Genomic DNA, 24,970 nt, shown 5'->3' on the forward strand with positions numbered 1-24,970 from the left:
GAGTGATAGTGGAAAAGAATCGATTTTTCGTGCACAAAAGAGTTTCCTATATAGGCTGTACATAGGCAGCATACCTATGTATGCTAATAGGTAGCTGCGTCTATGTTACGAACGATTGGTGATGCACTGCTATCGAATCCTTTCTCCGAGTTTTCGAAGCGCACTGGAATGTGATGGTTCTTTCTGAGAGTTGTGTATGTTGTACAATGGATTCGACTTGATGTGTGTACAGAGACAAAAAATGGCATATGATAATTGGTGATGAAAGACACAGGTGTTCTGTGTTCTGGAATTGACTTAATTTCAATAAAAGTATCGCGTATTTGGATGGTCTGTATCTAATGAAATGAACAAATAGTTACCATCTATTACATTCATGAGCTCGATATGTGTTGATCTACGACTCACGATGTTTCTCCAGTAGATCCAATACCCATGAACGATAAGAGCCAGAAAGTGCTTCTTGTATGAGGCCATGCAAGCTTTCCTGACTCTGAATTCAATGTGAGGTGTCCAGGAAAATTTAGAATCTAGAATGACTCCGACATACTCTACTTGATCACCCACATTATTATCAGTGCCAAAAAGACGTAAAGGTCAAATTCCCTCACGGTTGCGTCTATCCGTAAAAAGAACAATTGATTTTTTATTCGGGTCAACGACTATCTGAATAGCATTTAGTATCAGGTCGAACAAGGTGCTTATGTACAGTACATGCCAACTATCATAGCTAAATGGTCATCGACTAATCCATAAGTTGGAAAACCGCTCAATACCGTCTTTTATGCGAGATTCCACGAAAGTGATGATAAGATTCCCCCTTGGGGGCATTTGCAAACACTCAATTACCGAATCGCAGCTTGACGCAATGTCGAGAAGAGATTGCGATTTTTTAGCATTTGATAAATCCTATTGGTAATCAGTGTGGGCAGCCCATGGTTTCGTGAAGCTTCCAATATCAAAGGCATCCTCAATATCCCAAGAAGTCATCCAAGCAAGACTACTGCTGAGCGAATGCTTTCTTGATGTCGTATACAACTTTTTGTAAAAAAGGAACTGTGGACTGTTTATATTGGTAAGCATGTTGATTCACATGGAGAGGTATGTTTGTCAAATAGACATCACGGATGTGATGATCGATAATGCGTTCCAGACATTTAAGAAAAAGAAGAGGTTAGACTGAAAACTCTTCGCTTCCTAATAGGACGCACGTCCTTCTTTCGAGATAAACATTACAGTAATATCACGTCAGGATCTGGGAATATACACGGTAGCAAACCTGCTTACAAGTAGCATTTTGAAAAAATGTTTGATAAGCTCATATTCCTTCTGGAGCAGAACAGGATAAATTCCATCTGCTCCTGGAGATTTAAAAGGAGCTAAACTATTGAGTGCCCATTGAATCGATTCAGTATTTACGAACCAAAACCAGAGACTCGTAACTACATGAAAAGACATTTGGTTAATCCATAGATGCTATGTCCACACATCCGAGGAAGTGTGTATTGAATAACCATTCTAAAACTTCTTCATTAGAAGAAGTAAGGTCACCATTAGTTAAGCGAATTTCTTCCGCTTGGAAATCCTTAGATTTTGCAAGGATTTTGTTCAGCCGACTGACTTTACTCAAACTGGAAACAATTGTACAAAGGTTTTTTCCAGCCGGATCGTTCAGCAGAACGACGAGCCTTCCTGTAAGCCTTGCGAGCCCACTTGAACGACTGTGATCCAGCTAAACGGCGTCTGTTCCAACTACTTCTACATTGTTTCTTGAGTTTAATCGGATCAGATTTTCATTATGGGGTACCACTTGTTGTCTTCACAGACCGCAGAGGACATGCAGCTTCCATAATATAAGATATTGTAGTTTCAATGGCATCACTTGGATTTTTAATGGACGAAGAGTATCCATGGAATTTGGTCGCAATCAATTCAATATAGAAATCCCAGTTTGTTGACCGGGGATTCCTGAAACGTAAAGTCTGCGAAGTTACATTTGAATCTTTATCGCATCTATTACATCCTACATTGTAACCTCCAATAATTCTGTAAAAATTATACTTTTTATTGAAACAAACTTAAAACAGCCCTCGATATTATAATTTTGTTTTAATTGTATTGTATTTTCGTCAGCTACCTTTAAATTTCATCAGAAAGCTTCTAGCAAAAATGGAACAGAAATTATTATTTTTTTGATAATAATTTCAATATAATTGTGAAACAATTTTGTAGTAATCCTCTATTCCGTATCAAACCGCAAATTTTTATGGTAGCCACTAGTTCTATTGCGATAAAGAATAACACCGGGAATGTGTCAAAGTAATTATTGCATTAGTCAAAAAAGAAGTCAAACTTATTAAATAATTTATAGACCTTATTTATTTCCTTCTTTGCAAAATCTTAATTTCACAATAGTTTTAGAAAAAAGTCGCAGAGATGTTTCAGAAAATCTTACAAGAACAGTAGCGTAGCTAGGGAGGTGCGGTATATGCGGTCTGCATCGGGCATCGTGTGCTTAGGGGCCCCAAAATCATGGTGAACATTACTCATAGCATTAGAAATTGAGTTTTAACTAATTTTATTATATAGATACTAGGAAAATCAGATTTGGTGAGACTTGAATTGGTAATAGATAGGGGCCCCTATATCATCTAGTGTATTGATTAGGGTAGCGTTTATTTTAACGCTGTAAATTTCAGTAATTTTCAGTAATTTTCAACAGAACATCGTGGTTTTAGATTCAGAAAAAGCATTGTTATTTTAAGCATCAGGGAGACCTCTATAACTTGAGCCTTAAGAAGCCAGGAACTGGTTTGGAAACATATTATGCGCCGTAAACAGAATCAAGCCGAAATAAATATTCGTATGTATATTTCTAAAACACGAACAGAGGTGAATAAAGGTCTATCAAGTCTCATTCTTACGCAAAACAGTATCTTAAGTCCTTTTTTTTTTCCTTTTTTCCGCATTGCAATAAATCCTGATGTAAATTCTTGAGGCTCCAGAATTTTTTTCGCGACTACTCCATAGGTTCTTAAATTTTCAGCTTCAGGAGTTCTTCTAGAAATTGATTCAGAGCTTTCTTCATGAATACGTACGACGATTTCTCCAAGGATTCTTATAGAAATTGTAACAAAGATTCGACTTGTAAGTCTTACACGAATTCGTCATAAGATTCGTTAAACTATTTCTTAAGATATGCTAAGATGAAATCGCCCTAGCAAATACTTCCCCGAGCAAAGTTGAATAGCAAAATCATAACAAATCTTGTTACCAGGTTATCATCATTTGATAACTGATTTTGTTGTCAGCTTGGCTGAATTAACAGCCAACATAACAAAAATGAGAACTCAAATTTGTTTGTCGAATAACAAAGTAGTATTTAATTATGTGATCTTTGAGATCAAGTTGATAACTAAATTTGCATCATCATATAATTTTGAATTTTATGGTCATATCAGGGAAACATTTTGAGAGATGAGTGTTTTGGATTAAACTAACGCTCCAAATAATTTTACAGAATTTTAGATGACTAAAAGTCAACCTTGTTTAATATTACACCCTTTATAAAAATGTAATAGAAAAGATGTCTGATAACATATTTTGTTATCAACCTGTTATCAAAAATGTCTGTCAAGGATACAATGATAACCAATTTTGTTATCATTCGGTTATCATTGATAACATAATATCAAATTGATAACAGCGATAATGAAGGTTGCTATCAATTTGATATCGACTTTGCTCGGGACAGCAGCCCAATAACGAAATTACAACGAAAAATCTCAGATTTTTTTTAATTACTTTCTCTGAAGACCTATCCTAGACTTTCGTTTAGAAATATCTTTAGGATTTCAATCCAATAATTTCTGAAAGCTTTCCTTAATTTTTTGTTGGACAAATTCCTAGAAAAATCTTGTAACAATTCTTTGACAACTTCTCAAGGAAATTTTCTAAGGGTAATATTGGGAAAAAATCTAGGGGTATCTTTGAAAAAAGGTCTGATTGGATTTTTCAAAGTACCATAAGGACGCCATTCACCGCTCATTTAACATTATTTCAACACGTTAAATTCTGTCAAAAATCGGGTAGGGCAAACGCTTCCTTGGTGGAGGTAGGTCCAATAGTGAAGAAAGTGTGTTTTGGCATGTTTCGAACTAATAAATGACTAGGTGATATTTTTCTATGATGTACGATGTAAAAATGATGCAAGTAATCGAACAATTTCTATGAAATTTCACTGTAAAAATATTTAATACAATTATTTAGCTTAAAATTGTTGCTCCTTTGTACCTATAGTGGTACATCAGTACCTAGGTCCCATAAGAAATTAATGGTTTGTACCACTAAAGGAACCATTCTCAAAACATACCTCCACTAAATAAACAGTGTTCCTATTATTGGTGCAAGGCTTTTTGCAGGGAAATTTCAAATAAAACGTGATTTGTATACATTTGAATGGATAATGTATGATGGTACCGAATAACATGTATGCCAATGATACATGTGTAGGGCGGCATACACTGCTCATTCTAAGTCAAGCATTTTGTAGACCATTCTAAATCTAAGTACGAGCCCCTATAACACCACTAGTTGGAATTAATTTACTTTATTAGCAGGTTGTTATCTTTGTAATATGGACCAGTGCACGAGTTCACTATCTGACGTTTGAGCGGTGCCGTGTCATTTACGTGACCATGGCAATGAGTGAATTCGGCACCGCTCAAACGTCAAATTAGTGAACTCGTGTATCGGTCCATAGTACCAATGCGATGTATAAGAGGTGTGTAGAAAGTCAGTGTCTGATTGTATTAGGCTGACGTCATACGGTTTCAATGAAATTCTGTGAGTGGATACAAAACGCTCCATATCGTGAAACAAGCCGAAGTTAGACCGGAAAAAATCTAGAGCTAACACCTAGGCGTAAAATTCGTAGAACATTTCTTGGCAATAAATAAAATCGAGAACATTTCTTGGCAATAAACTCGTGAGTTAAATCACTTTTCGCAATCTTATTGGATTTCGGCACTACTTCCATGAAACATCCATGCAGTGCTGTAAACATTCGACACTTTGTGTGACGTTCGTTTCGTTGCCATAGGCCTTTTCATGTGACAGGTCCGTCTATGCATTTGTTTACATCGGTGGAAGACCGGTGCTAACACGGGACTGTCATCTCCTTAGAAGAACTGTCAAAGAGCTTCCCGATCAGCTGATTTGAAACGTCATGTGAATAGGCCCATAGTCAGCAGTCTCAGCACGAGCTTTAGAATGAACGTCGACATACACAAAAAAGTGTCAATTGAATGTCGTCTGACACAATGACATTTGCATAAATCATAAGTTTTGCATAGAATTCAGACATCGGATCATAAACAGCATGAATAGTTTGATCTTGCCTGTTATGTCGAATGTAACTCACATACAGTGAAAGCAGTACAGTGAGAACGTTTAAGGGAAGCGCTGCCGAATATCAGCGAAAACGTGTCGACTACCGCGATTGTTTACAACACTGGGATCATCCATGTATCGAGCGAAATATTTGTGAAACCCATTCCATTCATGCCCATCCATTTCCTACCAGTATTTCACTGTGCCTTTCATGGTTTTATCTCCTGCGTTGAAGATTCCTTCCTAAAATAAAATAAAAGTTAGGACTAAAATACACGAATCACCTGCAGTGCCATCTTCCCGTGCTGTTTTTTTTTTCTTTTTTTTTTTTTTTTTTTTTGAGTAACAAAACACGAAACAACCTTGGTAACGAAACGGTTGCTGGCAACCACGGTGTACTGTAGTACTATGTACAGCTTGAACAAATTTGCGAAAAAATGATCTAGTGGTCCGGAAGGTATATAGTACGATAGGAGTGACGTCACATGTTTACAATCAAATTCGATATTTACATCAGTAAAGAGCCTGCCTTGTTAATTTTTATGCCGTGCTGTCAACGAAGCCCCAGAAATGTTCGATAACAAACTGTATGACGTCACACATAGTTACATTTTAATGGGTTGCTGTGTGAAACACAAGCGGTGCACTAATACATACTAATCGTTGTGTATTACAGTCAAACCTCCATGAGTCGATATTGAAGGGACCATCGACTCATGGAAATATCGATCGAGACATGGAACAGAGATCCTTTGGAAAGCTGTTTTGAGGGACCATCATAGTAACCATGAAATTTCGTTTTTAGTATAGTTCCATGAGTCGATATCGAGTAATGCAACATCGACTCATGGAGGTTTAACTGTATACAAAATCATCTTCTCACCTCTTTCACAGCAGATTGCTATAGTACGGCAACATATTAAACCATGACAGCTAAACAGCATTTATCGATTTATGCCATAATAAAATCATTGTTCAACTCATGTTTACCGCATAACAATATTTTTTATAAATATTTTTTAATATGAAATCATATGAATTTCATTCTGATACTATTAATTTTGATATACTATTACATTTTGGTATACTAATAACTTTTATTGCGAATATTTGTGTTCAGATTTTTCAAAATAATTCAATGAGCGGTAAATGGAGCATGAGCGGTGAATGGCGTCCTGACGGTACCTTGAATGAGAATTTTGGAGCATTTTCTTGAGAAGCAAAGAAATCTTCAAATTAATAACTTAAAGGTAAGTTGTGATGGAATTTCTGAAAACAATAATTAAGTCCCACAGAATCTTATAAAAAGACGCTTTGAAAGTTGTCTGGTCAGATTACTTGAAGAATCCTTACTATTCAGTCTTGTTTTGGTCTTTTTTTCAGGCATGAAGTCTCAAGAATTTCTTTTTTAGACACTTTGCCGCTATCAGCCCTGAAACAGTCGTATCGGAACATTACTTATCATTATTTGACATTTTGATTACTAAATATAAAGTTAAAAACGACTATAACAATAGATGAATACAAGGTCTATTATTTTCAATCTGAAATATTGATATTGACTAAAAGCATATAAAAAATCGATAATTCAATTGGCAAACACCCCTATTTCGAGGGGCCTTCGAAATTTACTCCGCACCGGGCCCCAAAAACCCTAGCTCCGCCACTGTTCAAGGACCACCACTGTTCAAGGAAACGAGCCAATTATATTATAAGAAGCTTCTGAAGAATTAAGCTTCAAAAATAAATATAAAAACTGTGAAACCATATGAAGGATCAGTGTATTGCTTCAGGAGGAATTCACAGAACTATTTCAGCGTTTGAAGTTGGATTACATTGCTTCAGTCTTAAAACCGTACTCGAGTCAACGAAACCAAACGTAATCTATCAGTCACTTTTGTCATCAGTGACAAAAGCAACAATAAAATCACATTTACAACTTAAGTGATCCTAACCTAGGCAAAACCGATAAGCACAAAACGAAATGAAGCCACCGAGCCCAGTCGAACATGGTCGATTTACGGTGGATTTTCGTTATCGCTTCTCGATTGCGGTTCGATGTTATCGCACTGGTTTGGCAAATTAGTTTTTTCACTCAAGCACGTTACGACTTTGACTCCCATTTGATGAAATTAATTATAACTACATACAGTTAAAATAGCATGGTTGATAGAGGGTTTTAGCATTTTTCTAGTGTGTTTTAACTTCATTGTATAGTACTATTTGAATTAGTTAAAAAAATATTTTTATTCTTAATTTAACCCAATATTACTCGAATAAAAATACTAGCTTGGATACGTAATCGTTCGATTTGTATTCCTCTTCCGTAGAAGTCATAAAACAAATGCTCAACTCATGGTAACGATTAGTATAATTTGGGTAACGTGGCCATTGCCTCGTGGAACAAATCTTAACCCTTCAGCTCAATCGATCTAGGGTTGGTGTACCGGTTTTCGCCATAGTACCACCCACAACATATGATATACTATTCTATAATACCTCATAATTCTAGTTTCCGGAGGGAGAAACCAACACATTCAAAGCTAATGGCTCGTTCAATCGAAATGCAAGAAAATAAATTCCAGCGCAACTTCATCGCTCAAAATACTCAACAGACTGACGTGTCATATGTCACTTCCCGATTGCTTAATTTTTCATTGTTTCTGAAACTATATGCCCTTCTGTTCGGTTTATATCTTCTCTGGGGGTGGCCCTGGTGTAGTGGTTAGAACACACGCCTCTCACGCCGAGGACCTGGGATCGAATCCCATCCCCGATATAATCACTAAAAATTTCAGTGACGACTTCCTTCGGAAGGGAAGTAAAGCCGTTGGTCCCGAGATGAACTAGCCCAGGGCTAAAAATCTCGTTAATAAAGATAGAAAAAAAAATTATATATCTTCTCTAGTACCCCTCTCAATCCCAACAATAATTTGCTGTGAAAATAAAAGAAAATAAAAAATCATTCAGCGTAGCATTTTTCCTCCCTTGGTGTTCCTCAGAGATCAACGTAGGTGATGAATTCAGAAACCGAAATTTAAAACATGGCGAATACTGGTGCAAATGGTCCAGTATTCATTACCCCAATTTTAAATACAAAAACAAAGCTTTTGATCAGTTCTTACATTTTTCCTACTAACATTGTTGTTTAACATGAAGAGTATTTAAAAATCTCTAGATTGATTTAAAAACCAGTTTTCCTAAGGGTGGTGAACACTGGCTCACCTACCCTACTTTGGTTCACGTGAGTTCGTCTAATTTTGGCCCACTGATTCTAATAGATTCGCAGCAAAGGTTCTAGAACCCATTGAGTGGGTGAAACGCTCCGACCAAATGTAATCAATAACAGAGCTCTGAAATGAATTATTATATTTCAAACACGGTTGGCCACAAGTTTTGCATCACATATTCCGCCATCAACCATGTCGGCGTTTGTACTTTCTGCGTCCACAGCAATCGTACCTTTCGAGCGGTTTTACCTGACAAACAGCCACCACTACTGCTACTTATGATCAACCGAAAACCAAACACATAAATCTTAATTGCTTGTGGTCATGCTCGCAACAATTGTTGTATCATTACGATCGTCGTTGCGTCATTTGTAGAGTTTTGGTAGTTGGCTTGGTTTAAAACAAACAGTTAGTTTGCAACATGGGATGGTACACAAATTATGTCACGCTTAATTTCAACTTTTTTGACCCCCTCCCCTCCCTCTGTCACGTTTTTTGTATGAGTCCTCCGAAATTTTTGTATGGTTTGTCACGCTCGGGTTGACCCCCCCCCCCTTCGGAGCGTGACGTAATTTGTGCATGACCCCTATGTTGCTTCTCGTATGTTTTGCGCGGAATTCATGGGCATCCGGAGTCACTGTCACGGAGAACCGGTCAATCGCTGTCGGAATTTCAATGCCCGGAGGAACCCCGTGAAATCGTGTTTACGATCATGCAAATGTTTCAGATCTACGGCTTAAATAGCGAATGACGAACACAGCTGATATGAGAAATTCTGCCATTCATCGAAGCTTTAGCCATAGTAAGGTAGAAGCACCGGCTTTGGCCAGACTTAGGATTTTTTTTTTAAATTATATGGGAATTATGATTTTTTTTTTTTGGAAGATTGATGTTGATTGCTTTGTAAAACGCTGTTTAATCTATTATGGCTACGACGATCAATATGGCCAAAATCGGTGCCTCTACCCTAGTTGATTGTTTATGTGCGAAAAGGCGCCCTCATCGTATGCGTTGATAAGTTGAACTTCGGTCAAGGAGATCAACTGCGTGCTGTGTGTTCAGTGTTCATGTAAAGTATTAGATAGAGGGCTCGTGTACTATTCAGAGCTCCTATCTATCTTGAATAAGATAAAGCTAGCCGCCAGCATGGGTTAGGTAAAGCTGTTCCCGAAAAAGTTCAGTGCCTATTTGCGGTTGGAGTTATCGCTATCGTTTTAATTGTGCGGGTACATGTTATCTTCTAAGCGCAATCGGGTTGAGTATTGATAAAAGCGAACTTGTGTACTCAAATCGTATAGAAATCTGTAGCAATCAGGCCTATATCATGCTTGTCTTGTCATATTATACAATGCCTGACGTCAACGCTTTGAGTAACAAACGTGTGAGGTTTACGGATACACCGTGCTTTGTGCAAAAAAGAACATTCAATATTTGGAAAATCATTAGAAACATATAACGTTTTCCAACTATAAAATAAATCAACTTCTTCATTGCCGTCTTCCGGCACATATGTTTTATGCGAGACTGCATTATTCTTTCTCATATTACATACATCCCGATTGCGATTTGTGTTCTAGTAGTTCTTGTGCTCTAACTTTTCTACAGAGATAAATCAGCCTCGAGCTACAAATAGATAGATCTTTGTCGTGCAACAGAAGATTCAAAGGGTTTCTATTCAGCAGAATCATAATGTGTTCAATAGCTTAGTTAATTAAAGTGCTGGTCTAGCGTACACGGAGTCGTGAGTTGGAGTCTCTTTAAAACGCATTTTTTTTCGCGAATTCAGGTTTCAATTTTCCAATTAAACACTCAAACAATGTGTCTTCTGATTACATGTTTCCAATAAGTAAGCCCTTGATAATTTACATTTGACTAACATATTGAAACCCCTCTCATCGTAACAACATGTCTCAATAGAGGTTTCATATAAAGAATTTTCAGTTTATTTGGGACTATTATAAGTTCAGCTACAAAATTTGATAAAAGCGTAACTGCTTTTGTTAACAGCTTTTTTCATGTAGCTGGTGTTTTTTTTAGTACGGTTCCATTAGTCGATAACATGATGGATATCGACTAATGGAACCGTAGTTTGACTTACTTTAGAAAAGTTCTTACCGAGTTGTTCACAAGATAAACATGGGCCTTTTGGTCTACTATACTGAAGGTATCATTTTTCTAAATTATCTGAATTTTGAAATACAGATGTGCGAATAATTGAATGCAACATTTCTATCTAATGCAAAAAATTTGAATCAGGTGTTATGATAATACTTGATTACGACAGATTAAAAGTGTTTCAGTCGAACGTACAAAATGTTTCAATTCAGAATGGATAAACAAAAAATTAAATCTATGTACATGCACTGCGATACTCACTTCACGTCCCAGTTGTTGTCTAGACTCATTCTTTCGCGCCAGTTAAACTGCTCTCCGGTCTTGAAAAATATCTACCAGCTGTTCTGGTAGATCTTCAAGTTCGCGCGTTCTCGTGACTGATATTTCCAACTGCTGCTCCTCTGCCACTGCGAATATCAATCACAGACACTCTGCTTCTTCTTCTTTTTGTTCTTCTTTTGTATTCGACACTAATGACGAGAATCTATTTTAGAATCTCTCCAAATTACACATTCGTCGCTAGATGACACACGTTTCGAATTTCACCACCCCGCACTGCAACCGGATCCTTTAGCGTTACACTCTTACTTATAATTCGATGAATGACGTTTGTGGTCCGGAAAATCTAAAAATGATGAAAATGATCATGAATGATGGTCAGATTTCATTTGAAGTCTTTGACGTATCTAGGCTGCAACCAGAGGTAATCGTGGTAATGCTTAAGGGATATTTTCGTTTTCTGAGCTGTATTTTCTAATTTGAGGCAAAATTCCATCAAGTTACAGATACTGCTATAGTAACTTGAAAAGAATGGAAAATAAGGAATTGCACTTTTAACTAAAACTATTTTGAAAATATCTGAAAGGATGCTTCATATCATGAATCTGTTCAAATAAACTAACTTAGATGATGTGTTCTGGACATGTTATTTAGTCGACATGTTTGGGAAGAATTACACACTGTTCCTTTAGTTGCGGTATATTTTTAATTTGTGTTCCTATAGTTGCGGTATCCGTTGTTTTCTTATCATTATCAACTATGCCGCATTTCAATAAGCTAATACGTCGATTTGTAGTTTCGGTTCTGTGGTCAATGTAATAAAATCAGTGAAAACGGCACTACCGCAACTATAGGAACACCCTCAACTAAGGGAACACTTACCGTACGTGATTTAATTTTAGAGTGTTCCAAAGCGATATTGCTTTCTCATCTCTCGCGAATTTGAAGCCGTTTTGCGATGGCAATGACGGAGACAAATCTGCAAAATAAACAACTAAATTTGAGTTTCTTTTCCCGCGCAGCACATCTGGCAATGAAATATTAGCTTTTCAGCAAAACACCAGCGTTGAGAGTCGAAGTGACGAAAGATTACTAGCGATGACGGCGATTATTTGTGCAGTGACGGATATGGTGGCGACATATCTTATCAGTTCAGCTGAGGGGATTCTTTAGGGTACGAGGAATGGTTTCGCTTATCAGATTGCGGTTCTTTAAGGGGCCACCTACTTATACTGCGAGTTTTAGACGAAATAAGAAGTTGCACCTTCAGTTTAGTGGACACAAACTGTACCCTAGGGCCCATTTTTATATGAAAAATCCAATGATAAAAATTCAAAGTTACACCTAGAATTATTTTTCATTTGGAACCTCAGCTACTGTGATAATTTAAGCGGAATCCGTCTAGCCTGTAAGGGACTTAACGAGCTTGAAGTTTGTATAAAGAAAATCGACCAAGTGCAGATATGGAAAAACTGTTCCTAGTATAATCAGGTCTCCTATAAGACACTGCCACCCATTTTCCCCCCATAGCAATATCTCAGCCATTTTTAATGGTATGTTGTTTTTGGTTTGTTGTTGAAACATAGTATGAACTTATCATAAATAAAATTCTACTCGGATCAATTGCAAATCAGCTGAAAAATGGGCGTAAGGTGAATGGCAGCGTCTTATAGGAGACCTGACTGTATCTGTTTTAGCCATATGGTGAGCAGTAGTCAATGAAATTATTTTGTTAAAGACTTGAAGATTCTCCTACCAATGAGGAAGAGTTCAGTGTTTGTAGACTCACACTTAAATCTTGATCATTGAGTTCTCCCGCGTGAACAAACTCATTCGAGATCTGGTTTACCAAACTCACGCATGAGATTTTGATATAAAACCATTAGCTCACACTCATGTCGTCAAAAATACTTCAATCATAAAACCCATCGGAAATCTGTTGGAACCGTTATTGTGGACATTAGAAAGGTTTGCCATATGTCTAGTACAAAACCCAAGAATTAGAGCTTTCCGTGAAAAAACTGTGAAAATTCAAGCCAACGACTCAAAAGGATGGGCCAAATAATGCATGATGTGTTGGCTGTTGAGTTTCGTGAGCTACAACACAAGCGTAAAAACTCAACCATGAGAAATTAAAATTTAAGGTTTTCGCAACACTGGAAGAGATCGCAACATACAGGACATCTTTTCGTAGAAAAACAGTTACACCGTTTTGCTTCGAAATCCAGACACCTTAGAAGTGTAATTTCAAGCTTGAATATCATTGGCAAACTCATAAATACTCAACTGAACACATATCGTATTTCCACAACATTTGTAGTTTTTATTTGCAATAATAAAAAGAAACTACCTACAAGAATTATCCGACATCAGGATAGCATTTTAGTTTATTCAATTTCCGGACACATTTGCTTCGAATTCCGGACACTTCGACTATCTAATAAATCCAAAGATCTTGTAAATATTTCATTGCAATCGAACTGAAATAACTAAATTTATGCACTTTATTAAAGGTACTTTCATCAGTTTTCCGGACAAGCTCCAGTCACATTTGTTTTAAGCATTCAAAAATGATGTGAAATATAAAGAAAAATTGACAAACCTCTACTATTGCACCCTCTGGTTCAGTAACATGCAGCATTAGAGTGATGCAAATTTTGAAATTTTTGCTCCCCTATGCTTAAACGGTGTCAATTATAGTAAATAGCATCCTCCCAAAGTTTGAAGTGATTTGGAAAAAAATTGACTGTGCACACGCCATTTGAAGTTTATATGGATATTACTATGGAAAACGCCAATCTTTTGTGTTCAGCCCTCTATCTCTTCGTCATATAATTTTATGGAAAAGTGAACAAATTCTTCTTATGTGAAATCCTCCCAGCTACAACTTTGCCGAAGATCACACACTTCAAATTTTGGGACGATCAATTTCTACATAATTGACATCGTTTAAGCATAGGGGAGCAAAAACTTCAAAATTTGCATAAGTCTAATGCAGCATCTAGAATTATCGAAGAGTTATTTAACCTGAACGAAAAAAATAGCGTTTTAAGCTGGGAGATTCTTTAACCCCTCTAAGACCACCAAACACTCTTTTGACTCATTTTCATTTTTTTAACATTAGAAGGCACATTTCACTTCATATTCAATGATGTCCGGATGCTGGCATTTAATCGTTTAGAACAAAATTTTAACAAATAGACCTGTGAATTCCACTACACAGAAAGAAAAATCCATGTAAATTTCAGCGTAAAATCATGCACATAAAGGGAATGCCAGATATATCGCAAATTTACATGACACATCGTGTAAAATTACATCAACATCATGTAAAGAGCCCATGCTAGATTACACGATGTGTGGCGGAAATTTATATGATGTTATTGTAATTTTACACGATGTGACGTGTAAATTTACGACATATCTGGCATTCCCTTCATGTGCATGATTTTACGCTGAAATTTACATGGATTTTTCTTTCTGTGCAGCTGCCGACACAAATACACTTTTGTTATTCTATTTACCGCGTTCAATGCAACAGAAACGAATATAAAAACTCATGATATTTCGAATGGGCACCCTTTTTAAATCATTGTTTACCAGAGATTAAAATCAACGGACGGTTTTACACGCACTATGTGTTATTTTTGTTTTTACAATTTAAAAGCCTACTCCGATGCATTCACATTTACAATAAACTTGTTATTACAAAGAATAATAGATTAAGCTTTACAAAAACCATGGAAACTTACAAGGTGCCCGGCTTTCGAAGCGTTCGGTAATTTGATGCAAAAATGTACCTACAGGGCTGTTAGCGACTCAGTGCCTTGAAAATAAGAACATTAGACGCTTCATGCCTAAAATATGAGCATCAGCATAGATGACCGTGTAATTCGAGTTGCTACTGGGGATTTTTTTTTATTATCGTACAAATTGGTCCAAAGGGTCTCAGATTTTCATGAAACTTTTTCCACAGGCAGGGCTCATGGATATATGAATAAAAAAAAATTGAGAAAAATTCAGGGTCGCCTATTTTTCCGGAAAACTCAGGTGGAATTTTTTTGTTTTCCCTTGACACTACTTACTTCGGAAAATCATAACTCATGAACGAAGCATCGTAGAAACAAAGTTTTTATATGAAAATTTAAGCAAATTTTCTCAAAAATCCAAAAAAAAATATGAACTGGAAAAAGTTTTCCACAAAATGTTCCACCGTTGGGAAAATTCGTAAAGAAAAGCCGGAAAAACTATGCCCGAACTCGTGGAAAATTTTCAAAAAAATATTTTCGAGAAGGTAATTTTATAAGCTTTAATCACTGAAATTTTTGGAATGCACTTTTTTTTGTTTCTGAGTTATGGCCAATTTTTTGAAAAATGTCCAGATGTGCCATATAAGACTTTTCTTTGAAAAATCATAACTCAAGAACGAAACATTGTAGAAAGAAAGTTTTTGTATGAAAATTTAAGCAAATTTTCTCAGAAATCCAAAAAAAAATATGAACTGGAAAAAGTTTTCCACAAAATTTTCCACCGTTGGGAAAATTTGTAAAGAAAAGCTGGAAAAACTATGCCCGAACTCGTGGAAAATTTTCAAAAATATATTTTCGAGAAGGTAATTTTATAAGCTTTAATCACTGAAATTTTTGGAATGCACTTTTTTTTTCGTTTTTGAGTTATGGCCAATTTTGTGAAAAATGTCCAGATGTGCCATATAAGACTTTTCTTTGAAAAATCATAACTCAAGAACGAAACATTGTAGAAAGAAAGTTTTTATATGAAAATTTAAGCAAATTTTCTCAGAAATCCAAAAAAAATATGAACTGGAAAAAGTTTTCTACAAAATTTTCTACCGTTAGGGAAATTCATAAAGAAAGGCTAGAAAATCTATGCCCGAACTCGCGGAAAATTTTTATTAAAATATATTTGAGAAAGAAACTTTATAACCTTCAATTCTAGTAACTTTTAGGATGTACTTTCTGTTTGTTCCTGAGTTATGGTCAATTTTGTGAAAAATGACCATATTAGCCTTTTCTTTGAAAACCCATATTTCAATCGAAGCATCAGAAAAACAAGGTTTTTTTATCAAAGCAATTGCAAATTTTTTAAAAGATCTGAGAGAAACGATATGGGATTGGTTTTAATGAAGTATAAGTCGGATTGGATTATATTTTTCATGAAACATTACACCGTTAAGCAAAGCTGAAAAAACTGTTTCTTTTCCATTCCAAGTATTGAAAAATATTGTAGGATTGGATCTTATTGATCGCTCTTTTCAAATATACCTTGTTTGAAAGCTGGAATAGCTAATCGGGTTTTCATTTTTTTTTCTTAAACAGTGAAAAATGTCCTGGGAAACTGATTCCATTTCAAAAATTTCATATTTTTGAGATAATTTGAATCCGGTTCGACAAGTCATGATGAGTCTTGAGTCATGATTTTTTAACGAAAAGGCATTTTTTACAAAATTGACCATAGATCAGGATTTAAAGAAAAGTACATCCTAAAAGTTACCAGAATTGAAGGTTATAAAGTTTCTTTCTTAAAAATATTTTATTAAAAAATTTCCACGAGCTCGGGCATAGATTTTCCAGCTTTTCTTTATGAATTTCCCCAACGGTGGAAAATTTTGTGGAAAACTTTATCCAGTTCATATTTTTTTGGATTTCTGAGAAAATTTGCTTAAATTTTCATACAAAAACTTTCTTTCTACAATGTTTCGTTCTTGAGTTATGATTTTTCAAAGAAAAGTCTTATATGGCACATCTGGACATTTTTCACAAAATTGGCCATAACTCAAAAACGAAAAAAAAGTGCATTCCAAAAATTTCAGTGATTAAAGCTTATAAAATTACCTTCTCGAAAATATTTTTTTGAAAATTTTCCACGAGTTCGGGCATAGTTTTTCCGGCTTTTCTTTACGAATTTTCCCAACGGTGGAAAATTTTGTGGAAAACTTTTTCCAGTTCATATTTTTTTTGGATTTTTGAGAAAATTTGCTTAAATTTTCATATAAAAACTTTGTTTCTACAATGCTTCGTTCTTGAGTTATGATTTTTTAAAGTAAGTAGTGTCAAGGGAAAACAAAAAATTTCCACCTGAGTTTTCCGGAAAAATAGGCGACCCTGAATTTTTCTCAATTTTTTTTTATTCCTATATCCATGAGCTCCAAAATCCAAAATCTGAGACCCTTCGGCCCAAACCCGTACGGTAATAAAAAAAATCCCCTACTCCGTGATTGACCAGAACAATCAAAATTACACAACCAATCAACAGATGAAGCCAAACAATACAGTATCAATAATGGTGCCAGCCACGTTCTTACGGTCATCGGGGAAGGAAGGAAGTATACCTCTGCACTTCATAGTAACTGTTGTCGCGGGAAGGAGTTTTAGTTTTTCTAGTTTGTGGGAAGGATTCAGAAGCTACAAAATCATGCGATCCATGTAACCTCACTTGAAAAAGTCATCTGTTGAGATGAAGACTAAACATACATGTCGACACCCTTGGTGACGAGTTATTCAAAGATTTTGTAAATACAAAAACATACATGTGTGTTGTGTTTTCATTTTATGGTCGTTACTTTCTCTAAAATAATGTTTGTGATATCCACTATTATTAGATACGCGAGTACACCTCTGCTTCTCCATGAGTTTTATAGAAAAAGGCTGCTTTAAGTAGATAGATATCACAAGTTACATAATATATTTTTCACAGATGACCCAAAACAAAAACATTAAAAGTCAAAGTAACGAACCTTTCAAATTATTGTTTTTGAAATAAAGGCCTCTACGTAATATTAAAACCGTTGACATAAAAGTATATGTGTTAATAAACATAACTCATTTTAAATAGAAACATGAAACGAGCTCACCAATTGATAATATATCGTTGGTAGAGCAGTTGCCAATCACTTTTTATTTCGTCACCAGCACTGCCCAACAAAACGTGAAAACCGAAAACCAAAACATTCACTTCGACGGTGAAAACGAAGAAACCGCTTCATTAGTGACCTCTTGCCAAAACAGACCAACAATAGTCAAAACAGAAACATGAAACAAAAAGGAACTAATATTACTGTATGTGTTTCTTATATATTTTTTTCAAGCAATTCCATCAGAAATTGTTGCAGGTACTTTCCCAAAGATTCAGCGATGCAATTCATTCAGGAATTTATATTTGAATCAAAGATCAGAACGATTTCTAAGGATCTACCATTAGGAACTATTACAACAAATATTTTAGATTTTTTTAAAGAAATTACTAAGTCATCTTCTTCTTCTTTTTTCTGGCGTTACGTCCCTACTGGGACAGAGCCTGCTTCCCAGATTAGTGTTCTTATGAGCACTTCCACAGTTATTAACTGAGAGCTTACTATGCCAATGACCATTTTTGCATGCGTATATCGTGTGGCAGGTACGAAGATACTCTATGCCCTGGGAAGTCGAGAAAATTTCCAACCCGAAAAGATCCTCGACCGGTGGGATTCGAACCCACGACCCTCAGCTTGGTCTTGCTGAATAGCTGCGCGTTTACCGCTACGGCTATCTGGACCCCTAAATTACTAAGTCATCCAGGATTTAAACCAGTGATTCTTCCATCGATTAATCCTTGCCATACTTCAAGATTACCGTTGAGAAAAAAATATATCAATCAAAAACTACTTCAAAGATTCCTCCAGGTATTTCTTAGTATTTCCTAAACATTTGTCTTTAGGACTTCTTCAGGATTTCGACTTAGTACTAGCAGGAATTTCTATAAGGATACCTTCGGAAATATTCCCAAAAACTCCTTCTAAGATTTCTTCTAGAATTTCACCTTCAACAAATTTTTCAAGCCTTTCTTCCAATTATGTTTTGCGGAAATCGTTGTATTTCAGGAACTAATGAAACTAATCCATGAGGTATCTCTAAAGGAAAATCTAAAGGAACCTTACATGAAAATTTTGTAAGTTCTAAGGGTACTCGTGATGAACAAGGATTCCTACACTCTTGAGGAGACTTTGGAAGAATTTATTTGAAAAACTAAGATAATGAAAAAAAAATCAATCGAGTTCCTGGACAGACCTCGAAAGAACATCGGACGGAATAAAAAAAAAAAATTCAAATTCCTAGAAAAAAAACCAATGAAACTTTATTATGAAACTTAGGTTAAATATATTGAGGACTCCTGGAAGAATTCTCAACAGATTTTCTCGAATAATCCTGCAGGGAATTTGAAAAACAATTTCTGGGAAAACCCGTGGATGAGTACTAGAAGGAATATACAAGTATAGGTGAAGGAATTCTTGCAGAATATTTTAGGTAAATCTCTTATATGAAACTCGGGAATAATCTTTCGTAATAACTGCAGAATTCGGGCTAGTATACTGACAAAAAAAGAATTGAATCCGTTAAATATTCGCTGAGCGGTAAAGGTTTTAGTATGTTTGCTTTCACTCTGGCCTATACGGGTTAAGAAAGATTAAGATGGAGACCATCTCGGTTAAAATACAGCCTTACGAAATCTTCCAATGAATAATGAGACTTTTTAGTGACTTACGGTAAAATAGAGGATTTTTTGTTGGAAGTTTTTAAACATATACTTGATACTAGCGTTGTGCATAACAAAACTGAAATTCGGTTTTACTTCAGTGTAGGTTGGCAGAAAAATATAGTTTTTGGCCAATCAAAAATTGACCAATCTTAGAAAGTGTGCTCCAATATTGGACACAACCTAGAAATCTTTCGAATTTCACAAATTTGCTCATCATCTGATGTTTTTATTCAAGGAATTGTAATTGTAATTCAAAGCAATCGCAATATTTACATGAGTAATTTGCATACTATTGAACCTGCAAGATGTCAATCCAAAAAGATCTTCATATTTGAAAAAAATAACACTTTAATAACACAGTATTGGTCATCTCTGTTCATTAGGGTGGTTCAAATTAGGTCAAATTCCCAAAATTTGAGTTCATTCGAATGAAAACTGAGAGCTTAACTCAGAATCGAATGCGCGGTTTGGATCAAAAATGATATTTTGAACCACCCTCATGTTTATGCTCATGCATTCATTTTCACCTATATCAATTTCGGTTACCAAAACGAATCCCCTAAGCAACCCTATTTCATATCCAAATTTCCAGTGTTTTCTTGTGGAAGTGCAGAGAATTTAACGGCATCTCCTTCAACATTTTCTTCCCTTCTCAAAATTGACCTGCATTCGGAAGCAGCCTGGGCCGTTATTGTTTCTCATAATAAGTGTACCAGAACTTACACATTGAAGATGCTACTGAGCATGAGTAGTGTTTGTTTGTTCCCTGTGCTTGCAGTAATAGAGTACCAACTACGGACGGCCAATCATACTTATGCTCGAATTGGTCCGAAAACTGCTCGGTGAGTATGTAGCTCTTTTTGTTTCTTAACGAGAAGACTTCTGGTCTCTTTTTTCCTTCAGGGTTAAAAAGAATCTCTAAGTCACTAACAAAAGAATTTCATCAAGTACACCATGTAGCCAAAACTGTAGTTGAAACCATTTTTCTCAAATATTTTGTAAGTTTTCTCCACATAATTCAATTGAGGATATATCCCCTTGGACTCGACGGATTCTGCTCAATCTTTCAAAGTAGCTTCTGGAGATTCAATGGAAAAATTTAGGAGGCGCAACATAAGACTTTTGTAGTTTGATCATTATGGGCCACCCTGCTGCGCCCATAGCTAGTGACTTCGTCCTTTTCGTTTGGACCCGGTAACTAAACAGAGCCAAACGTGCTGCTAATGTCACACCGGTCAGACACATAGCTGGAAATCAAGTTGTGGCGATGGCAGACGTTTCACTGTTTATCAAAACTAAACCGCCTTGACGCGTTCAAGTTCATAGTCGTCCGGGAGAGAGACGACACTCTTGCGAGAAGTGGAAGCAGATCTGGTTGTTGGATTGTGGTGTTGATCGTCGTTTTTGCGATCCGGTACAGGTGTTTGTCGGTATGAGCCTCGAAACAGGCACGTTTTACTGCGATCGTTTAGACTTTTAATTTAGTGGATTGTTTAGGGTAACCAGATATGTCTTCATGAATATTTGAACAAAGTCCAACAGGTGTTCTTTGTAACATTGCTCGCGTAACTTTTCAAAAAGACCTTTCTCACATTTAGAGGCTCTCTTTTTTACTTTCTCTTAAATCAATAACTGAACCACAATAACCATTAGTGTTGCGTTTTTCGTATGAAACTCTAGCCAAGGACATTGTCATTTGATCTATAGTGAAAAACTTCCCAAAAGCTTTAGTGTTGCACTGTTGTAATTGAAAGAGAGCGAGAGGAGGAGAGAAACTCCCAATGTTATATAGGGAGACTTACGGCTTCGGCACCATTCGACTATTATCGGCAACCAAATTGCAAACGCCAAATTCACAGTATTATTCTATCAAATTCAGCTGATTCTTGGTTCTGTCCACTTCCCACTGACGACATTTCCGAGACTGAACAAACAATACCGCCATAGATGTCATTAATTCAAAAAGCGATTGATTTGGAGCTGCCGAAGTGATTCACCAGCAGTTTTTATGGGAAAGTTGCCGAACAGAATGAGGCTGCCGATAATAGTCACACTGACAAGAGATGTTCGCAGCGTTGTAAAAACGTTTCCAAAGTAATTTTGACAAGTCTGTCCGTGTGAATCGATAGAGGATTGAGCAACGCATAAATGTAAACAGACAAACACGGAATTTATCTGCTGATGTCCGAGAATATTACAAAAGAAGCGCGGCATCGGCTTAGACCGCCGAGAATACGTAAGATCCCCTAGATCCTTTAGTAAAGTTCAGCTAAATTATAAGTTTTTTTTTCCTGAGATTATCCCTCGAAGAAATAGATTATTAATCCAAGGATTCGCAGAGGAATGATTTAAGGAAGTAAATTTTTACACGATTCAATTTCTCCAGAATTGTATTAATAATAGCTTGAATTTTTATTCTTCCAGCAGCTTTTTAAATATTTTCTCAAATAATTTCATAAATTAGGTCTCCAAAGACTTCTCCTGAAATTCATCTACCGATTCCAGATTAAAATAAATGATACAAAATCCTGAATTCGATTTCAATTCAATCACATGGCACTTTTTGGTAAGACACATTTCACCTAGCGAGAGAACCTTATTTATTGGGTATTGAAAAGTCAACACACTACCATTTAAAAGTATCAATTCTAACCAAATTTACGAACTCTTCTCTGGTAACCCTAACCAGATTGTCATGACGCTTGACATTTTTACGCGTACCATCACTTTACGTGCGAGATAGGACACAAATCCCGTCCAGGAAGGAAAACAAACTCCACTGAGAGATTAAAACCAGCTAAACTTAAAAAAATTCTCATCGCATCGCCCTGTCCGCCGCACATGTTTTTGCTCTTTCTTCGTTTCCATTTAAATATTTTCCATCAATTCGCGCGGCGGCTTGCGATTTCTTTGGCTTCTCTCTCTCTGATGGTCTCTCTTCCTCTCTTCGCTGCGAATGGCACCACTTTTATTTATATTTTTTATTGCTGCCGCCGCCACAATCCACACTAGGCCAAAGCAAAACCGCACAAGGTTTTGCACTCCGTACAAAATACGCTAGAGCTTAGTATGACCAGGGTTCTTCTCTTATATTTTCACGGAATGACATTTTCCCTGCAGAAGTGACTCCCTCACTACATCTCACTGCACTACTGTCCAAAATGCACTTTTCCGGCTCACTTGCGCAAAGTTCGCCTATTTTTAGACTCATATCCATCGGCATGACCGCACACACTGTTGGACAACTATGTAGCAAGGTGGTCCAATTTTATATAAAAAATCAAACTGGAGAAAGCTTAAGTTACATATACCAAATTTGTTTATTTGGGCTCCCAGAAGCTTCTGTGAAAGTTTGAGTGAAATCCGTTAAGGCTAATCGAGCTTGAAGTTTTTATGGAGAAAATTGACTAAATATATGGGAAATAATAACATTGAACATGGAATTCAATGGTATAGTACTAAATTTGGTTTTTTATCTACTAATAACTTTGTTGTTACTAAATGAAACGACTCCTGGTTTGTTGTAGTCTCTTTTCTATTGGTTGAAAATCTTTAAGTCACTGACATAAGAATTTTTTCGACTACAACCCATCTAATTCACAAAAATATAGTTGTTACTTATTTTTCAATATTTTTGGTCGATATTTTCCATACAACTTCAAGCTCGTTTGGACCCTTTTGAACATGTAGAATTCCGCTCATACTTTCACAGTAGCTTTTGAAGAACCGAATGAACAAGTTTAGGGGATGTACCTTAACATTTTTGCAGTTTGATCATTATGGACCACCCTACTGTTTACCCTCAGATTCCGCTCAATAATTAATCATTAGCACGGCCTTTTCGCAACCAGCACTTGCACTTTGACACCCTTTAGATTGCAATCGCCACCAACTCGGGCCGCAACCATGATTACCTTTATCGAACTTGAAATCAACACCCGCCGCCTGACTTGATAACCGAAGCCGAGAACCTCCCAACCGAACCGAACACTGGAAGCACCTATAGACTAAACACAATCGACGACGACGCCAAAAACCCCCGACGAAATAAAAACTGTCACGGTTTGCTTCCAGCCAAACAGTGTACGCGACTGACGTACGGAACAACCGCAGCAAGCCACTTCTAGTTCGCTTCTAGTTACTGCTACTAGAGCTTGCGTTGTCACGCTGAGACGAAGAGAATCCTATCTCCGCGCGAGAAGAGCGAGAGAAGTTGTCGCGTTTGACATTCTCAAGTGATGTTCGTGTAAACATTGCAATGCAGTCACGGCAGCGATGTCGTCGTGATGGTCGCCGGTAGTGTGAGTGTCGGTCGGTCGGCGAAGGAAAATCGAAATGTTTTTGAAGCTCATGGGAAGCTGAGATAGATCATGGTTTATTGCTATTTACTAATGATTATAAGAAACTAGAACTTTATTATATTTATTCAAAGTTATTAAGCTGTATTTCATATAGAGTTACTAGTACATGTCTAGCATAATCTGTTGGATTAAGCCCTTACAAATCTACTTTCATGCTACAAAGATTTACCCAACTTAGTGTGGTGTAGATTTATCGTGTATGCGAAGAGCATGGATTGTGAGAGAATTAGACCGGTGAACACGGTACAATTGAGAGGAGTGATTATTTAACATTTTTCAGTCGTAGAAAGAATCATTGCTCGCATACTCTGAGATAACGCCCTAAAAGCCATTGGTAACCACGTGCGTAGCTGGATGTTTCTGAGCCAATGAAAGAATAAGCATCCAAACCAACATCATTAGCAGGTAGATATTAATCCTTTCTTCCCCATAACGTTGTTAAATAACATGAAAATCCATGCAAATGCTCAGAAACAACGAGCTACACACATGGTTACCAATGGCTTTTAGGGCGAGATCAGAAGTTATGCGAGATTGAGATTCTGTCTGGAATCTGTCAGTAAAACATTATTTTTTTAGATTTCTGTCACAAAAGCTCTCAATATACTTTGCGATTTAAAGAGAGAGTAAGAGAGCATTGCAGTTGCGGTTCGAACCATTATGGTTCGAAGTTGCCATAATGTTGTTTCGAATTGGCAGCCCAGACACTGAGCCCTAAAATATTTCTACTCAGAGACTGAGTTGGATTTGCTCAGAAAGCGGTTAGGCTTTTCGTCTTTTACTCAGTGTATTGTTTTGTCCAATAGTTTATAATTTATTAAACCAATCCAGTCCAATGTGAATAAGAAAAAATATATGAAGGTACGGTCAACTCAGTTTGTGAGTAGAAATCGTCATCTCACTGTTATTATGAATGTATGATTCTTTTGGTTGATGTCCGGAATTACATACACTGGGATAATTTTTGTTTAGAATATAAAAAAACAAAGGTTGTCTCCAAAGCATATTATCCGTTTTCAGATCAGGATTTGAGATTTGAATTAATCTTGTGATGTTTAAAAG

At 36.4% G+C, this 24,970-nt stretch overlaps 1 protein-coding gene across 6 annotated transcripts in view; it reads right to left on the reverse strand.

Moving 5' to 3' along the window:
• The window catches only part of LOC5566875 (phosphatidylinositol 4,5-bisphosphate 5-phosphatase A), a 60,874-nt gene extending 37,184 nt beyond the window's left edge, over positions 1–23,690 (reverse strand). For 3 of the 6 annotated variants that reach the window (XM_021854622.1, XM_021854623.1, XM_021854619.1), the window contains exons 1-2: positions 23,462–23,690; positions 10,998–11,361 (exon numbers count right to left, since the gene is read on the reverse strand). In XM_021854622.1, coding sequence (XP_021710314.1) covers positions 10,998–11,026 — 29 coding nt within the window. In that variant the 5' untranslated portion in view covers positions 11,027–11,361; positions 23,462–23,690. Of the gene's footprint in view, positions 1–10,997; positions 11,362–11,897; positions 11,995–23,461 lie in introns of all 6 variants that reach the window. The other 3 variants (XM_021854621.1, XM_021854620.1, XM_021854624.1) reach the window with 3 other exon arrangements.
• Between the last annotated feature and the right edge of the window lie 1,280 nt (positions 23,691–24,970).

This window comes from Aedes aegypti, chromosome 3 (genome assembly GCF_002204515.2).
Source record: "Aedes aegypti strain LVP_AGWG chromosome 3, AaegL5.0 Primary Assembly, whole genome shotgun sequence".
Lineage (NCBI taxonomy): Eukaryota > Metazoa > Arthropoda > Insecta > Diptera > Culicidae > Aedes > Aedes aegypti.